The sequence below is a fragment of the Macrotis lagotis genome, chromosome 4 (assembly GCF_037893015.1).
Source record: "Macrotis lagotis isolate mMagLag1 chromosome 4, bilby.v1.9.chrom.fasta, whole genome shotgun sequence".
Lineage (NCBI taxonomy): Eukaryota > Metazoa > Chordata > Mammalia > Peramelemorphia > Peramelidae > Macrotis > Macrotis lagotis.
This window is the reverse complement of record NC_133661.1, coordinates 87,943,121-87,967,515: the sequence shown is the minus strand read 5'-3', so window position 1 is coordinate 87,967,515 and position 24,395 is coordinate 87,943,121. Positions and strand designations below refer to the sequence as shown.

Here is a 24,395-nt window from a genome sequence, read left to right as displayed (position 1 = left end):
TGTTAGAGTATATAGTGTTTTTCTGGTTCTGCTCATCTCACTCAGCATCAGTTCATGCACATTCTTCCAGGCTTCCCTGAATTCCCATCCCTTCTAGTTTCTAATAGAACAATAGTGTTCTGTCACATACATACATACATATATCACAGTTTGTTAAGCCATTCCCCAGTTGAAGGACATTCACTTAATTTCCAATTCTTTGACACCACAAACAGGGTTTCTATGAATATTTTGTACAAGTGATGTTTTTACTCTTTTTCATGATCTCTTCAGAGTATAGACCCAGTAGTGGTATTGCTGGATCAAAGGGTATGCATATTTTTGTTGCCCTTTGGATTCCAAATTGCTCTCCAGTAGGGTGGATGAGTTCACAGCTCCACCAACAATGTATTAGTGTCCCAGATTTCCCGCATCCCTTCCAACATTGGTCATTGTCCTTTCTAGTGATATTGGCCAGTCTGAGAGGTGTAAGGTGGTAACCTCAGAATGCTTTAATTTGCATTTCTCTAATAAGTAATGATTTAGAGCAATTTTTCATATTACTATGGATTGCTTTGATCTCCTTATCTATAAATTATCTTTGTATATCCTTTGACCATTTGTTAATTGGGGAATGGCTTGTTTTTTTGAAAATTTGACTTTTCTGTATGTTTTAGAAACTAGTCCTTTGTCAGAAACACTAGTTGTAAAAATTGTTCTCCAATTTACTACATTTCTTTTGATCTTGGTTTTGTCTGTGCAAAAGCTTTTTAATATAATGTAATCAAAATTGTCTAGTTTGTTTTTAATGATGTTCTCCATCTCTTCCTTGGTTTTAAACTGCTTCCCTTTCCATAGATCTGACAGGTGTAAACTATTCCTTGATCTTCTAGGTTTGCTTATAGTATTGTTTTTTTATGTCTAAATCCTGTATCCATTTTGCTCTTATCTTGGTATAGGGTGTGAGGTGTTAGTCTAATCTAAGTTTCTGCCATACTAATTTCCAATTTTCCCAACAGTTTTTATCCCAATAGCTGGAGTCTGGGTTTATCAAACAGCAGATTACTATAATCATTTCTTGCTAGTGCACCTAGTCTATTCCACTGATCCACCACTATTTCTTAGCCAATACCAGATAGTTTTGATGGCTGATGCTTTATAATATAATTTTAGATCTGGTAGGGCTAAGCCACCTTCTTTTGCACTTTCTTTCATTAAATCCCTGGAAATGTTTGACTTATTTCTCCATATGAATTTACTTACAATTTTTTCTAACTCATTAAAGTAATTTTTTTGGAATTTTGATTGGTAGGGCACTAAGCAAGTAGTTTAATTTTTGTAGTATTACTATTTTTATTATATTAGCTCTACCTATCCATGAGCAGTTGATATTTACCCAGTTATTTAAATCTGATTTAATTTGTATGAGAAGTGTTTTGTAATTGTTTTCAAAAAGTTTCTGAGTTGGTTACTGTTTTTTAAAATGGTTTTATATCTGGAATTTTTTTAAACTTTTAAATATTATTCCTTTGGGGATTTTTGATTTTTTTCCCCTTCAAATGAATATTGATTTTGTCTAGTTCTATATATATAGTAAATTCAAAGTAATTTTGTATAGCACTAAATCTGTCGATTAATTTAGGTAATAATTTTTGATACAATAGCCATTGCTATTAACATATTCCATTTATTTGTCATCCTTTCATAGTTTTATAGTTCTGTTTGTTTTAAGGGCATAGATAGACTCACTCTTAGATATTTTTGCATTTTATTATTACTTTGAATGAAATTTTCTTTTTTTTTTTGGCTTTGTTAGCAATACTCAAATGCCAATGATTTTTTTTTTGTGGGGAAAAAATTTATTCCACTAGATTAAAACTATTAAGGAGGACTTGACTTTTAATAACACTTCTAATATTTATTAGTTGATTGACCATGGACATGTTACTTAATCTTTCAGTGCTTCATTTTATTCATCTATAAAATGAGGAAAATAATGTTTGTAGTCATCTCACAGGGTTGTTTTGAGGTGCAAATGATATATAGATGTTCTTTTATATACATATATTTAGCTAGATATACACACACACACACTCACACACACACATATATATATATATATATATATAAATTAAGACTTTAAGGAACTATGTAAATATTAGTTATTGTTTCAATTTTTGGTTGATTTTAAAATAATTGAACACAGATACTTTTCTTTCCTTTTTGGTTCTGTATGTTGAACAATGTATATTTCTAGCAGCATATATCAAATGATTCTGTGTTGGACATTCTCACTTTGTCTTTAATCTTATTGGGAAAATGTTCTATGCTATCTTACAAAATGGTATTCTTTAGTTCAGATAGAAAACTTTTGATCCTATTAGAGAAAAAAAATTATTTTATTAATTATTCTTGGTTCATCACCTTTTTTGTAACAAATTATGATTTTATTATTTTTGCTATTAATCTGAGTTAGTCTTTCATCTGTTGACATATCCTTCCATTCTTTGTTTGAATCCAAGCTAGTCACACTAAAATATAAAAACTTTATTGCTGTAGTCTCCTTGCTTATATTTTATTTGATATTTTTTCACTGCTTCATTTCTCCTGAATTAGGAGAATTTTAGTAATATGCTTTGTTTTTGCAGCTTGTGTAACTTAGGGGCTATATGATACTAAATACCAATTATTTCTCTAAATATTTGTTAGAATTTATAAGTTTAATAGACCAGGACCTATTTTTTGGTTCACCTCATTTTTTTCCTGATATTTAGATTTTTCAGTTTCATTAATTTGGAGTGTGTGTGTATGTATATGTGTGTGTGTTGGTAAATATTTATACATTTTATGTGTTTCTAATTTTTTTAGTGTGTAATTCAGTAAAAGTTTCTGATGATTTTTTAGAATTTTTTTCTCCATTTGTTGAGAATTCTTTATCATTTTAATAGTTTGGTAAATTTGTTTTTTTTCCCCCCTTGGGAATGGGTGGAAATACCACATTTCTAATAGTTTATATGTTTTAGTAATAAAAATTGCCATTGGTTTCATTTATCAGCTTTTAACATTTTTGTTTTTGATCCTCTTTCTTACCTTTTTTCTCTCTTTTTATTTTTTCCACCCTAATTTTTAGGGTTTCTTCTTTGCTCATTCGAAGTCATCATTTTCTGCTTTTTTTCCTAGATGTATTCTTAATTTTTTTAGGTTAATTTTTTAATGTAAGTATTCAGACTTTTTTTTTTACCCCATAAATCTACTGTTTGCTGCATCCCCAAAATTTTGGTGTTTTTTTTTTATTGTCCTGCTTTTTAAAAAATATTTCTGTAATTTATTCTTTTATCTAGTCATTCTTTAAGCTTATTTAGTTTCCTTTTTGCATCATAATTCTTTGATTAATTACAATTTTAATTTCATTATGTTGAAAGTATATTAATATTTTCATCTTTATGCACTTTATATGTGATCAATTTTATAAAGATACTATATGATGTTATATTTGTGCTTGACATTACTAATTAGGACTTTCCAAAGATCTGTATAATTTTTCTAATCTGTACAGATTTTTTTTTATCATTCTGTTAAAAAAAATTTTAAATTTTTTTCTTTTTTTAGGTTTTTGCAAGGCAAATGGGGTTAAGTGGCTTGCCCAAGGCCACACAGCTAGGTAATTATTTAAGGTCTGAGGCCAGATTTGAACTCAGGTACTCCTGACTCCAGAGCTGGTGCTCTGTCCACTGTGCCACCTAGCTGCCCCTAACTTTTTTAAAATCAGAAAGAAGTATATTGAAATTTTCAAGTATTAAGAGTATATCATCTACAATTCAGTTTTTCTTTGAAAAACTAATGATGCAAGTGTCTGTAATTTTGTTGGCTACATACCTTTAAGCTAGCTGCATCCATGTTTATTATTCTCTTGTCTAGGTCTAAGATCATAATCATTTCTGTTTCATTGGATTCAACTGAGGTATAACAAATCCTATTTCAACCACTTATTTTAACTTTAAATTAATCGTTGTGCTTTAATTTTGTTTTTTTAAATACATTAAACTATTGGAGTTTTTTCCCCTATTTTGCCACTCTCAGTCTTATGAGCATGTTATCCCATTCACATTTATAGTGGTTATGAGCATTTGTTTTTCATGTCATAAAAAAATATGCTAAAATATTTTTCCTATCCTTCCACTTGTGCCCCCTTTTCTTCTATGCCAGTTCATTTCCATCACAGTGATGAATATTTTTGGCGAGTAATCATCTCTCTGTTTTATGCCTCATTTTGACTTTTTTATTATTAGAGGGCTTATTTCTTGTGTTAAATCTTCCTAGGAATAGTGAATGATTTTGATATATGGATGGGAGATACCTTATAAGAGAGCCTGTAAAGTAGCTTTTATTCTAGGTTTTTATTTATAGTTTTCTGCAGTTTTTGTATTCTTTCTGAAAAAGAAATAGACGCAGTCAGTCTTATAATTTCTACTTCTGTTTAATTGTGCATGATAATGGTGTCATCCGTTATTGAATGTTAATAGTGAAAGTCTACATGTTGACTTACTAATATCCTCATCAACGATGATTTCTTAAAAAAGATTTTGTGTAGGAGAAAATGTTAGCATATAGTTTGGTTGTTAGTTATGTTTTCTTTGTAACCCTTTTTTCATTTATGCATCAGTCCTTTAATATCCTCACAATTGTTGGTTCCAGCATGGAGCTTCTTTTTATGCATTTGGTACAGTCCTGCTGTTTTTCCTGTTTTTGATCTCTTTAGTTCCATTTCTACTAGAACTAGTATTAGGGCCCAACTGTGGTGAATTCACTGTCATTGTGCCTGGACTTTTATCTATAGCAGTGGCCTGTGTATTCCATTGAATTGCACTTTGCCTTCTGTTTCCAATACTTGTCATTTTTTTTTGTAATTTAAAAAAAATTATATTCAAGGTTATTTGTTTCATCTTTTGGAGTCTTGGGGGCCTGGTTATTCTTGACCTGTATCTATTCTAAGTATAGTTTTCTAGGTCAGTTGTTTTTCATAATAGATAGCTCATTTATTTTTGTATAATTTATTTTTTTAGTTTTTGGATTCCATTCCCCTCTTCCTTTTTTTTGTTTGGTCCTCTAGGGTACCTACTGCTTTATCAAATTTTTCCGAATTCTTTTCTATCATGTTTCCTTCTCATAATTTTCATTAATAACTTGAACTTTACCTCTTCTCTCTCTCTCTCCCCTCTCCCCCTTTTTTTGTTCTCTTATTAGAACTGACAGTTACTCAAAGTTTTTTCCTTTCTTTTTTCTAATTGTAATTATTCTGGAATCATCCTCTTCTGGACTTTATAAACCCTATAGTATTTGTTCATTGTATTAGGGGTGGTACAGTATGTATAGAGTCCTGGGCCTGGAGAAAGAAAGATCTGAGTACAGTTCCCCTCTCAAAAACTAGCTGTGTAATCCTTGATTTGGCAAGTCACTGGACTTTTATTTGCTTCAGTTTCCTAATCTGTAAAATGAGGGTAATAATAGTACCTATTTCCCAGGGTGGTTGTGAGAATCAAATGGAAATATTTGTAAAGTGCTTTACACTCCTTAAAAACCCTACATAAATGCGAGTTGTTGTTATTGCCTGTTAATACCTTTCTCCTGCCTTTTTTCCCTTGTGGAGTCTTAACTCCTCAATTTCTTCCTGTTGAGGGGTAGAGTCTGGTTGATTTAATGCTGAGGGGAGGCTCTTAAGTTCCGATACATTTTGGAGTGGCCTTTGGTGGAAATTTACCTCAACCAACTGTCTGTTTCTGTAGCTGTGCTATCTTCAGTATTTGGATTGGGGTTCAAAATAAGATGAAGCCTAGAGTACAGGATTGTGTAAGAAATTGGGATATGCAAAAAAATTCCTGAGTAGATAAAAGAGCACCTTTAGTCCAGGATAGTAATCCCTTTCTGCTTCTCTTATAATGGTGGCAGAATGGTGAAAAGGGGTGTCAGGGAATCATGGTTTTTAGAACTTTTCTGATCTTACAAGCAAAATAAAAAATAAAATCCTTTTAAACTTTTCAAGTGACCAGTGAATTTTCTTCCTGCTGAGTCATATGATTTTGGCTATCTCCTTATAAATGAAACCAGAAGACAAAACAGAAGTTACAGCTAAATGAAATGATGGATCACAGCTTCTTTTTGAAGAGGCAAATAAAGAGTATGACAGATTTGAACAGATGACTGAGTTTGTCCAAAAGTGACAGGAACATTTCTTATCTTGGTTGAAATACACATGCTAAAACACCTCCATGAAGATCACTGTCTTATTCATCAGAATGAGTAACATGAAGAATAAACATTTAATGAAGAACAATATAAAACTTTTCAAATTAATTCAACTTATGATTTAGTACTCAGTGCATTCAGTGATAAGGTAGATTAGGGGCAAATAGTGAAAAAGTCTCGTGTCATTGTTTTAGAGGAGATTTAGGCGGTGCATGACATAAACATCAAATCATAAAAAATGAAATAGATTATATTTAAATAGACAAATTACACATTTGGAAGTCATTTATTACTCATTTGGATAAATTAGTGGTTTTTCAAACTTTTTGACTTCAGTACCCCTTTATACTCTTAAAAATCATTTTGAACTAGAGCTTTTATTTATGTGATGATTTGGATCAATATTTACTATATTAGGAATTAAAATGTCTTAGCATTATTATGAAATTATTTGTTGACTGAATGGACTTGCTGAGGGGATCTTGGGGACTCAAACCACACATTGCAAATCTGTGGTCTATATAACCAAACTTGTTAATTAGAACAAAGATAAGAAAGCAATGACAAAATGAGAAGGGGGAGGGAGGGATGGTACACAATTAAGATGATACTATCTTAACCCATTAAAATATGTAACTTGTTTTTAGCACTTTTTAAAAAAATGGAAAATGGATAAAAGGATAGATATTGGTATAGACTGTCAGCATGTTCTAAGGCAATTCAACACATGTAAATAAAATGCCACAATGAAAAAAACACTTGAGCATGTGGTCATGCTGAGTGATATGGCAGTCAAGGGCAGCAACCTATTTGTAACATCTAATGGAGGAGAATTGTTGAAGGTTATGAGCAGTACTACTACACAAAAGTGAGGAATAGTGGAAGGAAATTGAGATTACAGAAAGGTTGAAAGACCTATTTAGATTAGTTTTCCCAAGAATTTTAATGATGTTAATCTGAAGGAGGATAAATTATTGAAAAATGGGAAGGTCTGTTAAGATTTCTCTAGCAAATTGTTTTCTTTAAAAATGATGATTGAACTATCCTTTGTTAACTGAAAAAGATCCAAAGATACAAGATTCATCTAAGATTCAGTACGATTTAGTTGAATAGAATTCAGCTAAAATTAAAAAAATAACAGGATATAAAATCTACAAAAACAAGCAGCCTTCTTATATATTAGCAATGAAACCCAGGAAGAAAAGATAGAAGAAATTCCATTCAGAATAACAAAATGTCATTATCTGAGAGCCTACACTCAGTTAATACTCAAATTGTTTGAATAAAAATGTAAAATGCTTTACAAAAATGAAGAGAAATAATGGAGTCATGTAATTTGTCACGGTTGTGTTGTGTTAATATAATAAAATTAGCAAATTTTATAGTACTGGACAAAATTTCTCAAAGGAAATAATGAGCAGAGTGGAAAATCTTAAGAGCCAAAGGAGTTTAGGAATTCCAGATCTCAAGCTGTACAATAAAGTGGTAGTCATCAAAACTCTGGTACTGATTTTAAAAAAAACATTTTTTAGGACAGGTTAGATAAAACTCAGATGCAATTAAATAAATGTAGTATTCTGTGAAGACAATAAGGACATCAACTGCAGAAATTAGGTTTTGAACAATATATAATACTGTATACCTGTACGTTTCAAATAATTTGAATATGAAAGATATAAATTAGGTTTTGAACAATATATAATACTGTATACCTGTACATTTCAAATAATTTGAATATGAAAGATCATATAAATTTGAGGCAGGGGAACCAGTTACTAGGCTATTGCCCTGGGAGGTGAGCAAGTTCTGAAAGTAAGATAGTTGATATGAGGCTTCAAAGAAGCTATTGGATGTAAAGGACTAGGTAAGGGAGAGAAATGTAAAATGAGCAAAATTTGAAATAAGGGAGTGTAAGTAGGCAAAGATTTCAGAAGAATGATGATGTCCTTTGTAGAAATAGGGAAATTTGAAAGCAGATGAGTTTTGTTTTCAACACAATGAGGTTGAGATGCATCTAGGACATCCATTTTGAAATATCCAATAGACAATTGGCATTGTGGGACAACTAGAGTAGAGAGAGTGAAACTGGCTATGTAAATCTGTCATCTGAATAGAGATGATGATTGGAATATGGTAAATGGAATAGAATCTGATGAAGTTATGAAGAGGTCCACAGAGAGAATCAAAGCCATGATTAAAAAAAAAATCAGGTCTATGAAATGTATGTCTATTGTTGAATGGACAACTAGTAGATCTGTTTCCATTAGTGCATATGACTTAGCCTAACACTTCTGAGGGACTGTGAACTAGGGCTAAAGGAGAATGAAAAGGAAGAGAGTACAAACTTAGGACATTGCTATAAGAATTGTACTATGCATTTTTAATGTTTCAATAGGCACATTGATGATTTAACAAAGAAACTGAATATCTCACAAACTTAAATTCTAGTATAAAGTTGAAAGGATTCTTGTTTGGACACCTTGGACTAGACAGCCTTTGAGATCACTTCTAAATGTTGGGACTCTGAATCTGAAAACTTTTAAATTGACAAGGAATTGACCATCTTAACATGACTGCCCATTTCAGTTTGTATCAGCTAAAATTGTGAAGCTCTTTTTTTAAAATAAAGAGATCTGCCAACCTAAAATTGCGTACACTGGTCCTATTCCTGCCCTCTAATGCCAAGTGAAATAAATCTCATTGGTAATCATTTGTGCCCAGGCACATCATCAGATGTAGGTAGTTGAGAAATCTTTGGAGCATCTTTGTTGGATCTCACCTATATGCCTGAAGAAGAAAACCTCTTAATTGTTAATATTTTCAATTGAAATTGGTTAACTACTTTTTAAGGGATATTGTAGAGGTAATTCAGGCTTGAGGGAATGTATTAGATGACTTTTCAGATTCCTTCATTTTCTATTGTAATTTCATTGTTTTTATCTTCTGCTAATTTCAGAATAAAAAAATTCCTAGAAGAGAAAATGCTTAGAGCTTGCTTGGCTATCAATGTTACCTTAAGTACAATCTCCAAAACTTCTTTTACTTTTTTAATCAGGACTAGTTCTTTTATCAGCACATTGAGTAACCTTTTACTGCGATCACAGAACTATTCTGATAAAGGTGAAGTGTGGAATATGTTCCTTTAAATATTATTTTGGAATAACATTTTTATGTTTTTGGTTAGTTTATGTTCACTTCTAAGATTTTTTTACTATTTAAGACATTTAACAGCTTTACATTTTGATGTTTTTGAGGAAAATTGGTTGAATAGAAAGCTGTTTTAGTTGAAACCAGAAAGTAGCCATGTTAGTATCTGAAACTAGAATATTTTCAAGTAGAATATAGACCTTGCTTTTATGAGAAGATTAATCTTTCTTTTACTAGCTCTCTAGAAATATAGATAAAGGCAAGAGGATTAGAAACTGAAGAAATCATATGAAGCAGGCCTCCTGACCTATAGGAGGACCAAGTGAACAAAGGCTATATACTACTTCTCATCAGGAATTGAGATCTAAAAAGGCTTCTTAAGTCATTGCCTTTTACTGAATGTTGAGGCCCTTACAGAAAACATGGAGTCATTGCTGCCTTTCTAATAGAATCATCCATCATTGTTGACTGCTTGTAGGAAAAAAAAAATCACAAGTTGTCCCTTATAAGAGGCTCATAACACTATGGTATTAGAAGCCAAGTGGCATCTGTGCCCTGAATGTAACAATAGTATGCCATTAGAGTGGACCTTTTCTCTTGGTCACTGCTTACTGATAATCATGCAGTCTTTATAATACTAGAACATAGCTTTTTCTTTTATCAATTTCCAAACAATATGGGGTATCCCCATTTTCCTTCTTTTCAGTTAAAATTCAGCTGTGAACGCATATTGAAAGTTTTGCTCTTTAATGATCTATTTTTAAATGTATACTGCTGTTCTATTGTGTTATTTGGCATAAAACAGTCTAGTTGTAACCCTGCAGCAATTATAACCAGTCTGTTGCATGTGGACAGAGACCAGCTCTGGTTCTGATGCAGTTTGAGTGTACTGTGAAGTAATTGGGCTTTTTGAGTACATGATAAAATAACGCACTTTACTGTCAGTACATTAAAAAATTAAAATCTGCTCATTTTCGAGTGACTCAGTCAGCCAATTGCTTAGGAAATTGCTCTTAGTCCTGGTATTATCACATACTTCTGCCCACAATTTGGCTTGAACTGAATATGCCCCTGGGATTTTAGAGGACTGTGTACATTCAGAATAAGTGTTTTTGTTTTTATTTTGGTTACACTGGACAATTAAATACATACATATTAATAAGATGATTATAGTTGGCTAGTGTAATAGGTTTTCTAGGTCTTTGACAAATTTTGAAGAAAGAAAAAATAATATTGGAGCAATATGATCTTATCCCTACAGTAAAAAATCAAATCCAAATTGGAACATGACTCAGCTCAGAAAACTTAGGTTTAGTATTTGGTTTTTATTAACTAGTGTAGCTTTAAGCAGATCATGTGATATTTCTGGACCATAGTTTATTTCTCACACCAGAAATATTAATGTTGGTTTAATGCTCTTTTTACTTGTGAAAATCTGAGACTATATATATTCTTAGTTAATACTTCAGAAGTATAATTTGCTTTATTTCGTGTTTTTTTAAAAATCATAGCCTAAAAAATGTCAGTTTGCTTCCCATGCTTCCATTTAATAGCTTCTTGTATACTTACAGTGCTTTTACCACAAGGGCCTAGTATATATTGATGAATTAATATGAATGAATTATTATTTTCAAGTTGCTGATGAGATTATATGGCTTGAATGTTTCAATTTGAATGTATGTTACATAGTCCAAACTATAACCTACTTTAAGGTTTACTTCCAGGAGAGGGCTATAAATTAATTAAAAGATTGTGGGTACAATAGACCTCTATTATCATTATCTTTTTTTACTTGGTTTATTTTTGGGGAAAGAAAGGGGAATTGGGACTAATTATGAGACCTTTAGGACAGTTAACCCCTTAGCTTTAGTTTCCTTAACTATAAAACAAAGGAGTTGAGTTAAATGATCTCCAAGGTCTCTTAGCCCTAAAATTATACAGTTCTCTCTGAAGTATTGCATATAACTGTGGACAGCATGACTTCTTTGACTCTCAATAAATTTGGGTTATTTATAATGTCATTTTATTGTGGCACTGTCTAAGTAATTGTTTTCTTTTTCAGTCTTTGAATAAATTGGGTGCTGCTGGGCTGTGGAAATATGAAAGGTTCAGATTATTTTCTCTTAACTCTTTAAAGGTTTTTAACTTAAAATGTTATGTGATTTTTTTTTAAACCCAGAAGCTATATTTTCCAGAATCTATTTTTTTCAACTATAAAAGAGGTAGCAGCAATGGTTCTGTTATTGGTTGAAGACTAGAGAATAGAATCATTATTATTCCATCTTTTCATAAACTATATTGCAGATGCCACATGATATAGTGGAAAGAACAATTGGAGGGAATCAGAAGAGCTAGGTTTTGATTTTGTTGGAGTGGTATAATGGAAAGATTTGAATTTTAAGTTATAGGACCTGGGCTTAATTTTGACACTTTTGCTAAATTCTGAATCTGTGAGCCATTTACTTAATCTCTTAGCCTAAACTATAAATTGAGGGGCTAGCTTTGTTGATTTTAATTAGGTTGTGAGCTCCTTGAGGACAAGGATCTGCCTAGAGCATGTAGTAAATGCTTAAGAAATATTTATTGACTTAAAGGTACTTTCCTCTAAATCCTATAAATTAATCATCTCAGTTGACTTGTAGGGATTAGTAGGCACTAAGTAACCATGTGACTTTAGATAAGTCACTTAACCTCTGAGTTTCTTCACTTGTAAATTTGCATATAGTGCTTGTACTATGCTATCTCACAGGGTTGTGTAAATTGTTAAAGGGTATATAAATGTGAATAATTATTGCTTACTTTGCAGGATAGGAGTGGGAGTTTGTTAATCTATCAATTGTTAATTTATTGGGCACTAATTATGTGTCTATCTCTGTTTGGGGTTGTGTTGCTAAAGAGGAAGATAACCAGTGAAATCTCTCCTTTGTTATAGCAAAAGGTTACTGACTTTGATTTATGTTTTTAAAATTAATAAAATTATTTTTCTTCCTTTTTCTCCTTTAAATTTGCTTTGAAAGTAATTTTTTTTTCTTTAGGATTCAACAAAGCATTCCTTTTGGGCCAATTCAGCTTAATGGTATTGCTTTTTTTTCTCTTTTCTTTCTGAAAGACAACTGAGTTACAATATTGCTTTGGAGATCAGGTTTGAAGCCTTTAGTATACCCTTTGAACACATTTAAATCATTCCCCTAATCACATTATCTGTGGTTTGAATTATTTAACATCTTCTTGAGATTACATTTTTTATTCCTAATTATATGACCAAGATATATACCATGAAATATTTATCATGTAATTATGATTAAAATGTACGATTTTTCCAAAGATGTGAATAATAACTTTAAGCATCTTATACTTAATTAAGGGGAGGTAGAGAACTAGAAGTAAATGTGAAGGGCTATCTTTTTCTTTTTAAAAAAAATCTTTAACTTGATTTATAGAATTCAATACTGCAAAAAACAAACAAATTACCCATATTCTTAAATATTCCTTCATGACTTGCTTTTTAACAAAATTGACCAAGAAAACATGAGTAACTATTGACCTATAAGCCTACTTTTCTATCTATACAAAATCTTTGTTTTTGTGGTGGGGAGCTATCTTTCTCTAAAGAGGATTTCATTCTTTAAAAGGTTTATTTCTTTAAAGTTGATTTTTAAAAAAGCAAATTTTTAAGAACAAGCAAGGAATACACAGTTCTCTTCAGTTCAGTTTCCTGCAGTATTCAGCCTCTTGGCTATATGTGTGTTTAAATCTTTGTTGAGATTATAATGCTGGTTAGAAAGAGACTGACTCATCTGATCTATCTTAGTAGGTTACCAGTAGTGGAAATGAATTTTTGCTGATTGACCTGGTTGTTCATATTTGTTAAACCAAGACTCTGAGGGCAAGAATTATTTTATTCCTGAGCCTAACATAATGTCTAGTATATAGTAACTACTAAATAATGCTTTTTGATTAATTAATTAGATTGATTAATTATGACCTCTAGTTGTAGAACATAGTGAAGTTGCCTGGATCAAGTCTTTGACTTTATTTAGTGCCTGAGGTTGGAATAGTATCAAAACTGGAAATAAATGAACCTTTAATTGGGGTTTGGAAACTTTTTTTGATCCTGATAGAGAGGTTTGTCATGGTATTTATTTTCATAAGATTCAGCTTGTGACTTGCATAGTTTTTCTGGTATAGCTTAATTTCTTTGGGATTTTTCTCTTTATATAAATTTAATTTAATTCCAAGTCCAGAGTTCTTTCCATTACATCATGCTACCTGTCATCACCTCTCAAATACTTGCTATTTATTATCTGATAGAATTGATGACTTTATATTAGAAAGTACAAACAAAATACAGATGTAACAGGTTATGTATTCTTTAGTTACTTTTGAGTTTTCAAGATCTGATTCTGATCAATCAATACTAATCATCTGGGAGATGTGAGATAAAGTGCAACCCTGACATAGGAATAACATTTTTTGAATGCTACGTTGTACTTTAGGATCTCATTCAATACTTTTTAGATATTAGGCATTTCCAGTCCGTTTTTAACTTAAGAGGTATCGTGAACATACCACTTCATAGACTATGAAAACTGAACTTGAAAGATTTTTAGAGAGAGTGTGATACAGTGGTTGGTCCTATTTTACTCATACAGCTATTTAGTGGTGGAACCAAAACTTTATCGTAAGGCTCTTCTCTGTATTCTTGGCTTTAATCAGGAGTTTGTAGGTGCCAAATTTGTTCATTCCCTGGGTCTTTTTTCTTCCCAAAGCCAGCTAGTCACATTACCAGAGGCCAGGCTCTTGGATAGAGTATTCAAGAACTCAGACTACTGTTATATCCTCTTCCCAAAATCAGAGCATTCCATAATAGTGTGTAAATTGATCCAAAGAACATAATTTTAACTTTTAATATTTTAGTGAAAACATTTTTTTTTAAAAATGAGAATTCTAGAAAAATTACTGAAAACTCATGACTCTAAGGGCATTAGAAATATATCTTGATGTAACAGATGTCATACATTAATTGAATTTATGCTTTTCCTCTTATTTTTGAATAGCAAGCCACATGTACAAAACCTCCATTTGTCTGGATTCTTTTTGCAATATTTGATCTCAGAAATTGCCAGAAGAATTTTAAAATTCTTCTTCCTCCTTATTAATGTGAAAGACTGATTTTTTTTAATTTCTTAATTATAAATTTGAGGATTAAACCACATGATAATGTCTCTGAAACAAAAGAAATGGAAACTGATGTTTGTGAATAATAATAATATGATTGTGGTATAGGACTTTAAGGTTTGCAAATGCTTTACAAATATCTCATTTGATCCTCACAATAACCCTGGGAGGTGGGTGCTATTATTATCCCCATTTTACAGATGAAGTAACTGAAGCAGACAGAGGTTAAGTGACTTGCTCCAGGTTGTATTACTAGGAAATATTCTAGAGGAATTTGAATTTGGGTCTTCCTAGATCTAGTCCTAGGACTCTATGCCCCTTTGGACTTTGGACACAGTACTCTCAGGGGTTTCCAGCGTTAATGATAGCCTTTTCTCTGGTGCTGGTTTCCTTTAAAGACATTTAATTATTTGGGAGAGAATATCTTTATAATTAGAATTTATGGTCAGTTGGGTGGCAAAGTGGATAGAGTGCTAGACTTGAAGCCAGGAAGACTTCCTGGTATCAAGTCTTACTAGTTAATGTGTGACCCTGGACAAGTCATTTATCGTTCTGTTTGCCTCAGTTCCTCTTCTGTAGAATGAGCTGGCCAATCACTCTAGTGGACACAACCAAAACAACTCAACCACAAATTAGAATTTGAGTTATTTTGTATTTACTCAGATGTACTCAGTCTGATGTTGAAGCACCCAAAATGTGTCTTTCAGAAGAGCAGAGAGGAAAAGGAAGATGGCCCTTTTCTTCTTTTCTAATTTTCCAGTTGCAAATCAGTCGTAGAGCTTCGTGGTGAGACTGGATGAGCAAAGCTCGGCAGTTACACACCCCAAAGGAAGCTTTGTCCTTCCATTTTCTCCAATGTGACTCCAGGGGTGGCTAGGTGGCGCAGTGGATAGAGCACCGGCCCTGGAGTCAGGAGTACCTGAGTTCATATCCGGCCTCTGACACTTCATAATTACCCTAAATCTAATGTGACTCCAAACAGAGCAGGGGGTATTTTTTTCTTTGTTTTTGTTTTGTTTTTTAGTTTTTGCAAGGCAAATGGGGTTAAGTGGCTTGCACAAGGCCACACAGCTAGGTAATTATGAAGTGTCTGAGGCTGGATTTGAACTCAGGTACTCCTGACTCCAGGTGCACTATCCACTGTGCCACCTAGCCACCCCAGGGGGCATTTTTTTCAATTCCATATTCCTGTCCTATTTGGAGGATCTTCTTTGGCGGACTTTGGTGGGTCTGATCTGTGACCTGCAGACTGTAAAATCCATTCTAGTCAGGGAAAACATTTATTAAGTGCCTTTTCTGTCTTGGGCATTGTGTTAAGTACTTACAGTTGATAAAAAAAAAAGCAAACAGTGACTACTCTCAAGGAGCTTACAATCAAATGGGGAGATAACATCATAAAAGGAGTTAACACATGACTCAGGATAGTCTTGTTCAATAAAAATGAAATCAGGAAGGGAAGTAGATGCTGAGCAGAATGGTCATCTGTAAAGGAAGACATTGGGAGGAGCTTGGGATTCTCTGCTCCTGTCTTCTAATCAGAGGGGAGAAGATACTAAAGGAGTGCTGTCAGTCAAGGCTTGAGGTAGCATCATGGTGAAGACATCAGAAATGATGTACTTCATCTGGCCTGGGGCATCTTGTTCAGTGAAGTTGAAACCAGGCAGGGCAGTAGATCATAACAGATCAAATACTGGATAATATTTTATGGTAAATGACACAGAAAGCACATTCTTCCCAATCTTTCTCTAAGAGTGTGTTTGTTAAAACTCCAGTACTTTAAGGAGCTCTGATTTCATTAGTATGGGTATTTCCTCTGTCAATGCAGATTGTAACTCCTCTTTGCCTTATAGAGTCTTTTTAAATATAGATTTTTATTGATAACTTTTTCTAACTCATGGATTTTTGAATTATTCCTTATCATCCCTTCCAGGGATTATCCTGTATAACAAAGATTTTTTTATTATTATTATTGTTTTTTTTAGCGAGGGAGACAAATTAAACAAAACTGATCAATATGTTAAAAAAAAATGTTATGTTCCACATCTGAGGAACTCATCTTTCCCTCTTCATTACCCCTTCCCCCAAAGAACTAGAGGAATTGGGGGAAGGTATGTAGATACAAAAATAAAATTATATGATAATGAGCATTTTGAAATTTAGATGAGCATTTTGAAATTTAGCTGGATTCATAATTTTGGAATATAGTCTGTCATTTGTCCTATTGTTGTTGATAAGTCAGTCATGTCCAACTCTTCATGACTCCATTTGGGATTTTCTTGGCAAAGATACTGGAATGGTTCATCGTGTCCTTCTCTGGCTCATTTTACAGATAAGGAAATTGAGGCATCAGCATTAAGAGATTTACACAGAGTCATACAGCTAGTAAATGTCTGAGGCTGGATTTTGAACTGGGCAAGATGAATCTTCCTGAATTCAGGCCACTTGGCCACCTCCCTTGTTTGTACTTGTTCTATAAGTAAAGCCTTTTGAGATTGGTAGGTGTTATCAGGATCAAAGTGTGTGGAATAGAATCATGGAAACCTAAACCAGTGCCCAGTTTTCATCATGTAGATTTTCCTGGTTATCATGGAATTCTGCAGGACATGAAACTGATGCTTGGACAGTAATACCAAGAAAGTCATTATTCTTCAGGTTATACTAGTTAGTTAACTAGGAAACTTAAGGATACTACATGTGTTAACTCAGCTAACTGAGAATAGGAAGTAGTAGATCATATTGGGGTGTGACTCAGGGCAAGTCTTTTAACCTCTTAATGTCTAGGTTCTCATTATAATAATAGCTAAAAATTTATGTGTTTGTAAAATGCTTAATAAATATCTCATTTATCCTTAAAACCACCTGAAAGATGGCTGTTATTCTTAGTCCCATTTTACAGATGAAGCTACTGAAGTAGACAGAAATTGCTGGGATCATATGGCTAGTCAACTTTGAGGGAGTATATTTGAGCTGAGTTTTTCCTGAAGTCAGATTTAGAGATGCTACTTGAATAGCATTTTGTACATTTCTTACTATTTATCTATGTTATATCCATTCACTACATTATAAGGTCCACAAGGGCAGATTTCTAATCTTAGTCATATTTTTATCTTTATACTCTTTGTATTTCCTAGACATTTAATAAGTGACTGTTGAATTGAACTAGATTGAATTAAATGAGTAGTTTTCAACCTGGATTACTGGAACCTTATAACTTGGATTCTTCTCCCTCATAATTTTCCTTTGTTTATGGCTTACACATTTTGAAATAAAGACTTATAAACCATTAAGTTTACTGTGCCAAGCACTAGAATTGCATTTCTGGGAGTTGGCAAGAGAGGGATATAAGAAATGGGCCCTGGCAAGGTAAGACAGAAACTTAGATTGGTGAGTGAGGGACTAGGTAACCTAATGAGTTATAGCTTAAATCTCTTTATTTAGGAACTTTTAAATGCCTAAGCTGCATTTGTCTGTTGTCAGTCCTCATCATATTTCAAGTCTTTCATTGCTTTTAGTCTATTCTTTTTCATCTTAACCCTATAAATAACTCAATGTTTTTCTTCCTTTGTCATAGGGAGACTGGGTCTCAGAAAGGTTTGGAGTGATTTGCCCAAGGCCCCAGAAGGAAGAAAAGAAGTCACATATGGTCACAAGGATAGTAGCTCAGGCCTGGTTTCGTGTTCCTTACCTTCGAGTTTACCTAATTTGAAACTTTTTAACAATATATGTCTGTTATGAACACTACATATAGTAATATAAAAACTGATATTTAGCATTTGGTTTATTGGCTATTTCTTGACTTCATTCACTTATGTTACATTCAGAATAATATTTGCATCTTCATGACAGGAGTACAAAAGAAGAAGAATTAGTAATAGAACAATTTGTATATATGGTGCTTTATGGTGTATAAAGCACTTTTTATCAGAAGTAGGTAGTAAGTAGTACAAGAATTATCTTCATTTTATAGACTTAAAGAATTGGAAAGGACCTTAGAGAGGTCATTTAGTCCAACCTTTTATTTTACAAATAGGGAAGAGGAAACCCAGATGGATGAAAGGATTTGACAAAATCACCAGAGCTGGGATTCAGGTTCCACTTTTCTTGCAACCTTGTATTATAAATGCTTTCAGATCAGGATAATGAAGTTTGCAGAGATTAAACACTTTTGCCCATGATCACAGGGTTGACTACTGAGTACTGGAATCAGCCTTCAGACCTATCTTCTTTCTGTGCCAGTCCTACGATCTCTGTCACACACATACTCATTTTTGACCAGAGCTGTATTGTATACAGGCTGAACATCTTGGTATTTTTTGTTTTTGAGAACTATAGAATAATTTTAAAATTACAACCCTTTTCCCTTTACCTTTTTAAAAATTTCTTTTCAAGGCCAAACTAGTCTACAAAATAGTGGAAACAAATACACAAATGCCAAAGTAAAAAGAAAATAGCACTAGCCATTGACTTCCTTTGCTTTGAGGAAAACCACCTATATAATGAGCAGTCTTGGAGAAGGACTTTTAGACTTTCTGAAGTCTTGTTCTATAGGAATGAAATTAGACTTTTTCTTCCTAATGCTGGTTTCACTCATAATAAAGCCTTTCTAGATAAGTATCATGGTTAGCTCTGTTTCTCAATATAGTCAAAGAAAGCCCATTTCTTGTCCCCTTCTCATAATTCATTCTACATTTTTTCTTGTACAATTTTGAGAAACAGAGAAAGTTATTAGAATTATGACAACCCTTTTTGAAGAAAGATTTTTTCCAAAAAACAATAATACAATTTGCCAAATATTAAAACTAAAAGTGTGGGGGGGAAGACTAGAAAACACTTACATTATTCCAATAAAGGCCAATCTGCAGGTATGCTATAATTTTGTTTTTGAGTGAATACTGGAAGCAGCACCCTGAGTCTCAGAATCTTTCATGCGTTATCCGTCCTTTATCACATCTTAAGGGAGTACAATTAAAAAGGGGGTAATTCTTTTTTCAAATCAGTTTCTATTATTATGTGAGATTATGAGTCATTCTAAATCTTGGTATCCAGGAGAGACGCCCTGGCTCTGCATCTCCTTTCAACAGTTGTTTGTGGCAGTTTCAGCCTCTTTCTGCTTCTGAAGCTCTTTATTTTTAAAGCAAGGCAGACGAGGCCTAAAATTATTCCATTAAAGAGGGGCAATTTTTGTAATGGGACTTAGAGTGCTCTGCAGAAGTGCAGGCAAGTTTCTTCAATATCCTGAGCATTATTCACTCATTTAGTTAAATGATGTTTCTAATTCCCTGGTAATTACATGTAATGAGGCACTTTTTCTCTTCTTGATGAGACTTTAGCTTAATATGAGATGGCATATTTTTTTCTTCCTTTTTTTTCATAGGGATAATTACCCCTTCCTAGGAAAAGCAGGGTTTGTTGTGCAGAATATAGCAAATTATTTTATTTCCTGCCATCTTGACTGCCAGTAAATTATAAAATTAAGTTTCAGTGGAACATTAGCACCATTTTGGGAAAGGCTTGAGACTTTTTTTTTAATTCATGTACTGCTGTCCTCTGGGATCATAGGGGCCATTATTCATAGAATAGATGTTTTTCTGCCAATTCCAAGTATTCAGATGTATTAAGGCTGCAACATAGATTTAATTTTCTGGATGGTATCCAGTATAGAATGTTCTTGTAATCTTCTTTGTGCTCAGGTAATTATCATTATAAAGTTAAGAAATACGTTCCCTCTTTCTACTACCCTCCCCACAACACCCTCCCTTCTTCCATTTATATGTCAAATTACTTTGTGTGTGTGTGTGTGTGTGTGTGTGTGTGTGTGTGTGTGTGTATTGCACTTCATTTACATGCAAAGCAACTATATTCAAATCACATATAGGTTGTAACACTGACTCTTAATAGGTACAAAGTTCAAAGTTAATATAGACCCTACGTAACTCTACCTGTTGTAAAAAAATGGAAAGAAAAATATAGGAATGACAGCATTAGTTAAGTGCAGTGTCATATTGAATTTTTAATTTCCTGGGATCAATTTTTGTTAGAAAATTTAAAGGGTTTTTTTGAGGGGAAGAGTTGACTTTTTGTTTTATAAAAACAATATTTCAATAATTAAAAACAAGTTAAAGGATCATCATTCTTTACTGTCTATCAAGGGATGCATCTGAAGATTTTCTTTAGTGTACTACCTGCTTATCTGCTATTTCAGTCTTATAAATTTTTACCAATAACATTTCACACAATTTTTGAAAAATTAATGTTCTTATTCTCCAGGGATAGTGCAAGTTGTTGAAGAAATAAAGTTGCTGTGTTAAGACTGGTTGATACACTGGACTTAGAGTCAGAAGACTTCTATTTAAAACTCTGGCATTTATGTGCCATGTGAATTTGGGCAAAGTACTCAAAGGCAACAACTGTATATAATTTTTCTATTTTTCCTAGTGTTTAACAAAATACCTTCATATAGTTGACATGCAATAAATGTTTGTTGAATGAATAAATGAATCTTATGAACTGAGACAACTTATAGATGATCATTCTGTATCAAAGTAATAATAACTTTCCGTTTGTATATTGCTGAACATTTGGGAAATGCTTTCAAATGATTTGTATCATGTGATTCTCAAATCTTGTTATGTGTCAGCAAACTCAAGTAACAGTCGTGAGGTTCTAAGATGAATGTGAGACTAAAGTAATCATTCCATTCTCCCAATGATGTGACTTATTTTTGGACTATAATATGCACAACAGCTAAATCATAGACCCATATAAATAATCCAGAGAACAAATGCACTCTGAAGGAATTGGAGGGAATCTTCAGGGTTATTTCTTGATTCTCTCATCCCTACCCCTCTGCCCTGTTGCTCCATTCCAGGCATTCTTCAATCTTGAGTCTCTTTTAAAAATATTTGGGAAACTATTTCATTATAGCTGATTCGTTTTTTAATTTCATATAGTTTTAAAATTTTTAATGCATTTTAAGACATTCTGAGAAGGGGGATAAGTTTCATCACACTGTCAAAGGGGCCCACAAAAAAAGTTATCCCCTGCTTTATATTGATAACCCAGTTATATAATTTTAATGTAGAGGATGTGGATAGCCAGAAAGAATAACTGACTTTTCCCTCCCCTTTATTTCACCAATCTTAAGAAGTTTTTTTCTTTGCTATTAAGAATTATCAAAAAAAAATTTCAATGTACAAAGAATATAGAAGTATTTTATATGAAACCATTTGTTTTTAGTGCATTTTAAATTTAATTAGGGTAGTGACATTACCCTATTTGTGTTCCTTTGGAAACTTTTTCTTTTCTGTATACTTAAAAAATATTTGATTCACCCCCTTTATTTCCCCCCTTTCTTATTTTTATCAATAATCTTCTAAACTTGTACTTTTTCCACCTTGAAACAAATTAGTAGAGGTTAAGTCTAAAATTTACAGGATGCCCCAAAAGTCTTAGTGTGGTAGACTTTAGGACACCCTGAATTATTTGTTAGTGGCAGTACTGTTTACCCAGTTTACCTTTGTGCATTTTTTTTTAAAATTAGATACTGTCTTTTGATTCATGAGAAGTGGCTCATTTCTTTCCAGCATAAATAGAAAGGAAGACCCTCCAAGTGCCCCCAGATTTTTATAGTAACAAAAAAATTGGAAATAAAGAAAATTATTGTTTAGATAATGACTAAACAAATTGTGCCCCATTAGTTCAAACCTTTACAGACTTAAAAATTATTTAGGATTGAAAGAACACAAGATCTGATAGGAGCAGTCTGCCCTAATTAATGCAGCTGTTAAGATAGCAGATTTTTGAGGTAATTTGAGATACTGAAGAAAGGTAGGCCCCTATTAGCTTGGTTATTAATAGGTTTTATTTGGGTAAATTGAGGAAGTTTACTCACAAGTGATCTGTTATTCTGGGTGGCAGTAAGACAAAAATGATAAATCCTCACAGGAACTGTAGGTCAGATCAGGTATTCTACAGATACTGAACAAAAAGCATAGTGCCAGGAATGGCCCAGAGTCATATGCAAACTTTCTAATTAAGTAGTTGGAGCTTCTTTTGCTGTTTGTTTACATTTACGCAACATAATTTATGTTCTCTGTGGAGTCATAGATCATGTTTCCAGGCTATAGGTCTCAACCATATTTACTACTCTTTATGACCTGCTCATATGGTCTTTTTGATAGTATCTTCTGCAAGGTTCCCCGCGTAATACATAAGTGGTCTTGCTATCATGAATGGGAGACACAATTCATAACAGCAGTATACAAGGATAAAGTAGGGAAACCAAATGACCATATAAGAGAATTACAATTGTTTCAATTCTTTCCTCTTCCACCCCTATGGAGATGAAGGAAGAATCAATGGCATTTGGTGATTAGTGTGAGAACTGGATTTCTGGACTTAATTTATTATAATCTGAACTAAATTGAGCAGCAAAGAGACATCATGTGGATAATTTTATATATCGGTGGTATACAGAATAAAGTTAATTATAAAATGGAATCAGAATCCTGTGATTTTTTTCAGTTTCTCCCTTTTGTCCATGGGAAATCTGCCACTGGTCAACGAAGAACAAGAAGATTGATTAATCACAGTATAAACCATAGTAAGAATATCTAAAGCCTTGGGCAAACCAAGATAATTGAGAAAACTCAGTATATAGATACAGTGGAACAAAAAAGACAAAGCACAATAATGACTATTAAAATTGATATCAAGTCTTCTTACATTTTAGTAGCCTACTTAACTCTTGATGTCCAATTAATCAATACATTTCATCTTGCATTTCAGTTGTCCCATGTAGTTTTCTGGTCTCTGGAAACATCTGTTCTTAGACATTCTGGGATATCTCTTTTTTTAGTAAAATTGCTTCTCTGGTTCCAGATTATTTATGAAAACTCCTTAGATGTTCTTGCTAAAATCACAAAACACATTTCAATGCAATTTAGTACAGCCTCTCAAATTTTTACCTCTCCAATAACTGGTTCTTGTAACTCTCAGACTTTATGGTTCTGATCTTATTAAGGGTAGAGTTACAACAAGGACATTATATTAGGAACCCAAGAATAATTTACATTTAACATTTTCTGATCTTGTTGCTTTCGCAAAATTTTTCCATTCAAATTCCATTTAGGAGGATGTCTTAGATGCTACTAAACATCTAATCCTATATACAAAAACAAGTAACATTACTCTTTTTAGATAGGGATTTTTTTGCCTCTAGGTTCAAAGTTTTCACATATGAATTTACTTAAAAGAGATTAACTACTCCATTTGTAACATGATCTGGAATGGAATGTGTAGTTAATTCCCAATTGTCTGCAGGAAACTATATCAAATGGGTTATAGTAAAATGTTCAATTCACCATATTCAAATGGAATAGCTACTATACAAACATTGACTATTACTCTAAGGTGACTGCAATGAAATTCTATTCCTTAAAATGAGGTTTTTTACTTTAACCTCATAAATGAATAGATTTACATCTTTGTTTCACAAACCTTTTTTAAAACTTTGCCAAGATTCTTCAGATACTTAAATCTTAAGTATATGACTGTAACTGCTAGCAGGCAAATGACAAGTGCTAATTAATTATTTGAAATATGGAATGATTTCACATTTAGACTGAAAACATTTAGCTCTTACATAATTGCATTGTGCTTGTATCTTTTACTGCTCACTTGCCCTGATTCTCTAAATTTGCTATAAAAGCAAATGTATATCAGGATAAAGCCTTCCTCTTTATCTCTGATTTCAAGAAGAGTCACAGTTGACATTCAATTGTGCAGTAGCAATTCCACCTAATAGCCAGACTCAGGATTAACAGGTGGAAACTATCGTTCAGAGGGAA

The 24,395-nt window shown here is 32.8% G+C and overlaps 1 protein-coding gene across 1 annotated transcript in view; it reads left to right on the top strand.

Annotated features, from left to right (window-relative positions):
- Positions 1-18,316, top strand: part of BUB3 (BUB3 mitotic checkpoint protein) — a 38,584-nt gene extending 20,268 nt beyond the window's left edge. The window contains exon 8 of the mRNA XM_074233423.1: positions 18,119-18,316. Within this exon, the coding sequence (XP_074089524.1) occupies positions 18,119-18,149 (31 nt within the window). The 3' untranslated portion in view covers positions 18,150-18,316. The remainder of the gene's footprint in view (positions 1-18,118) is intronic.
- The last annotated feature ends 6,079 nt before the right edge of the window (positions 18,317-24,395 follow it).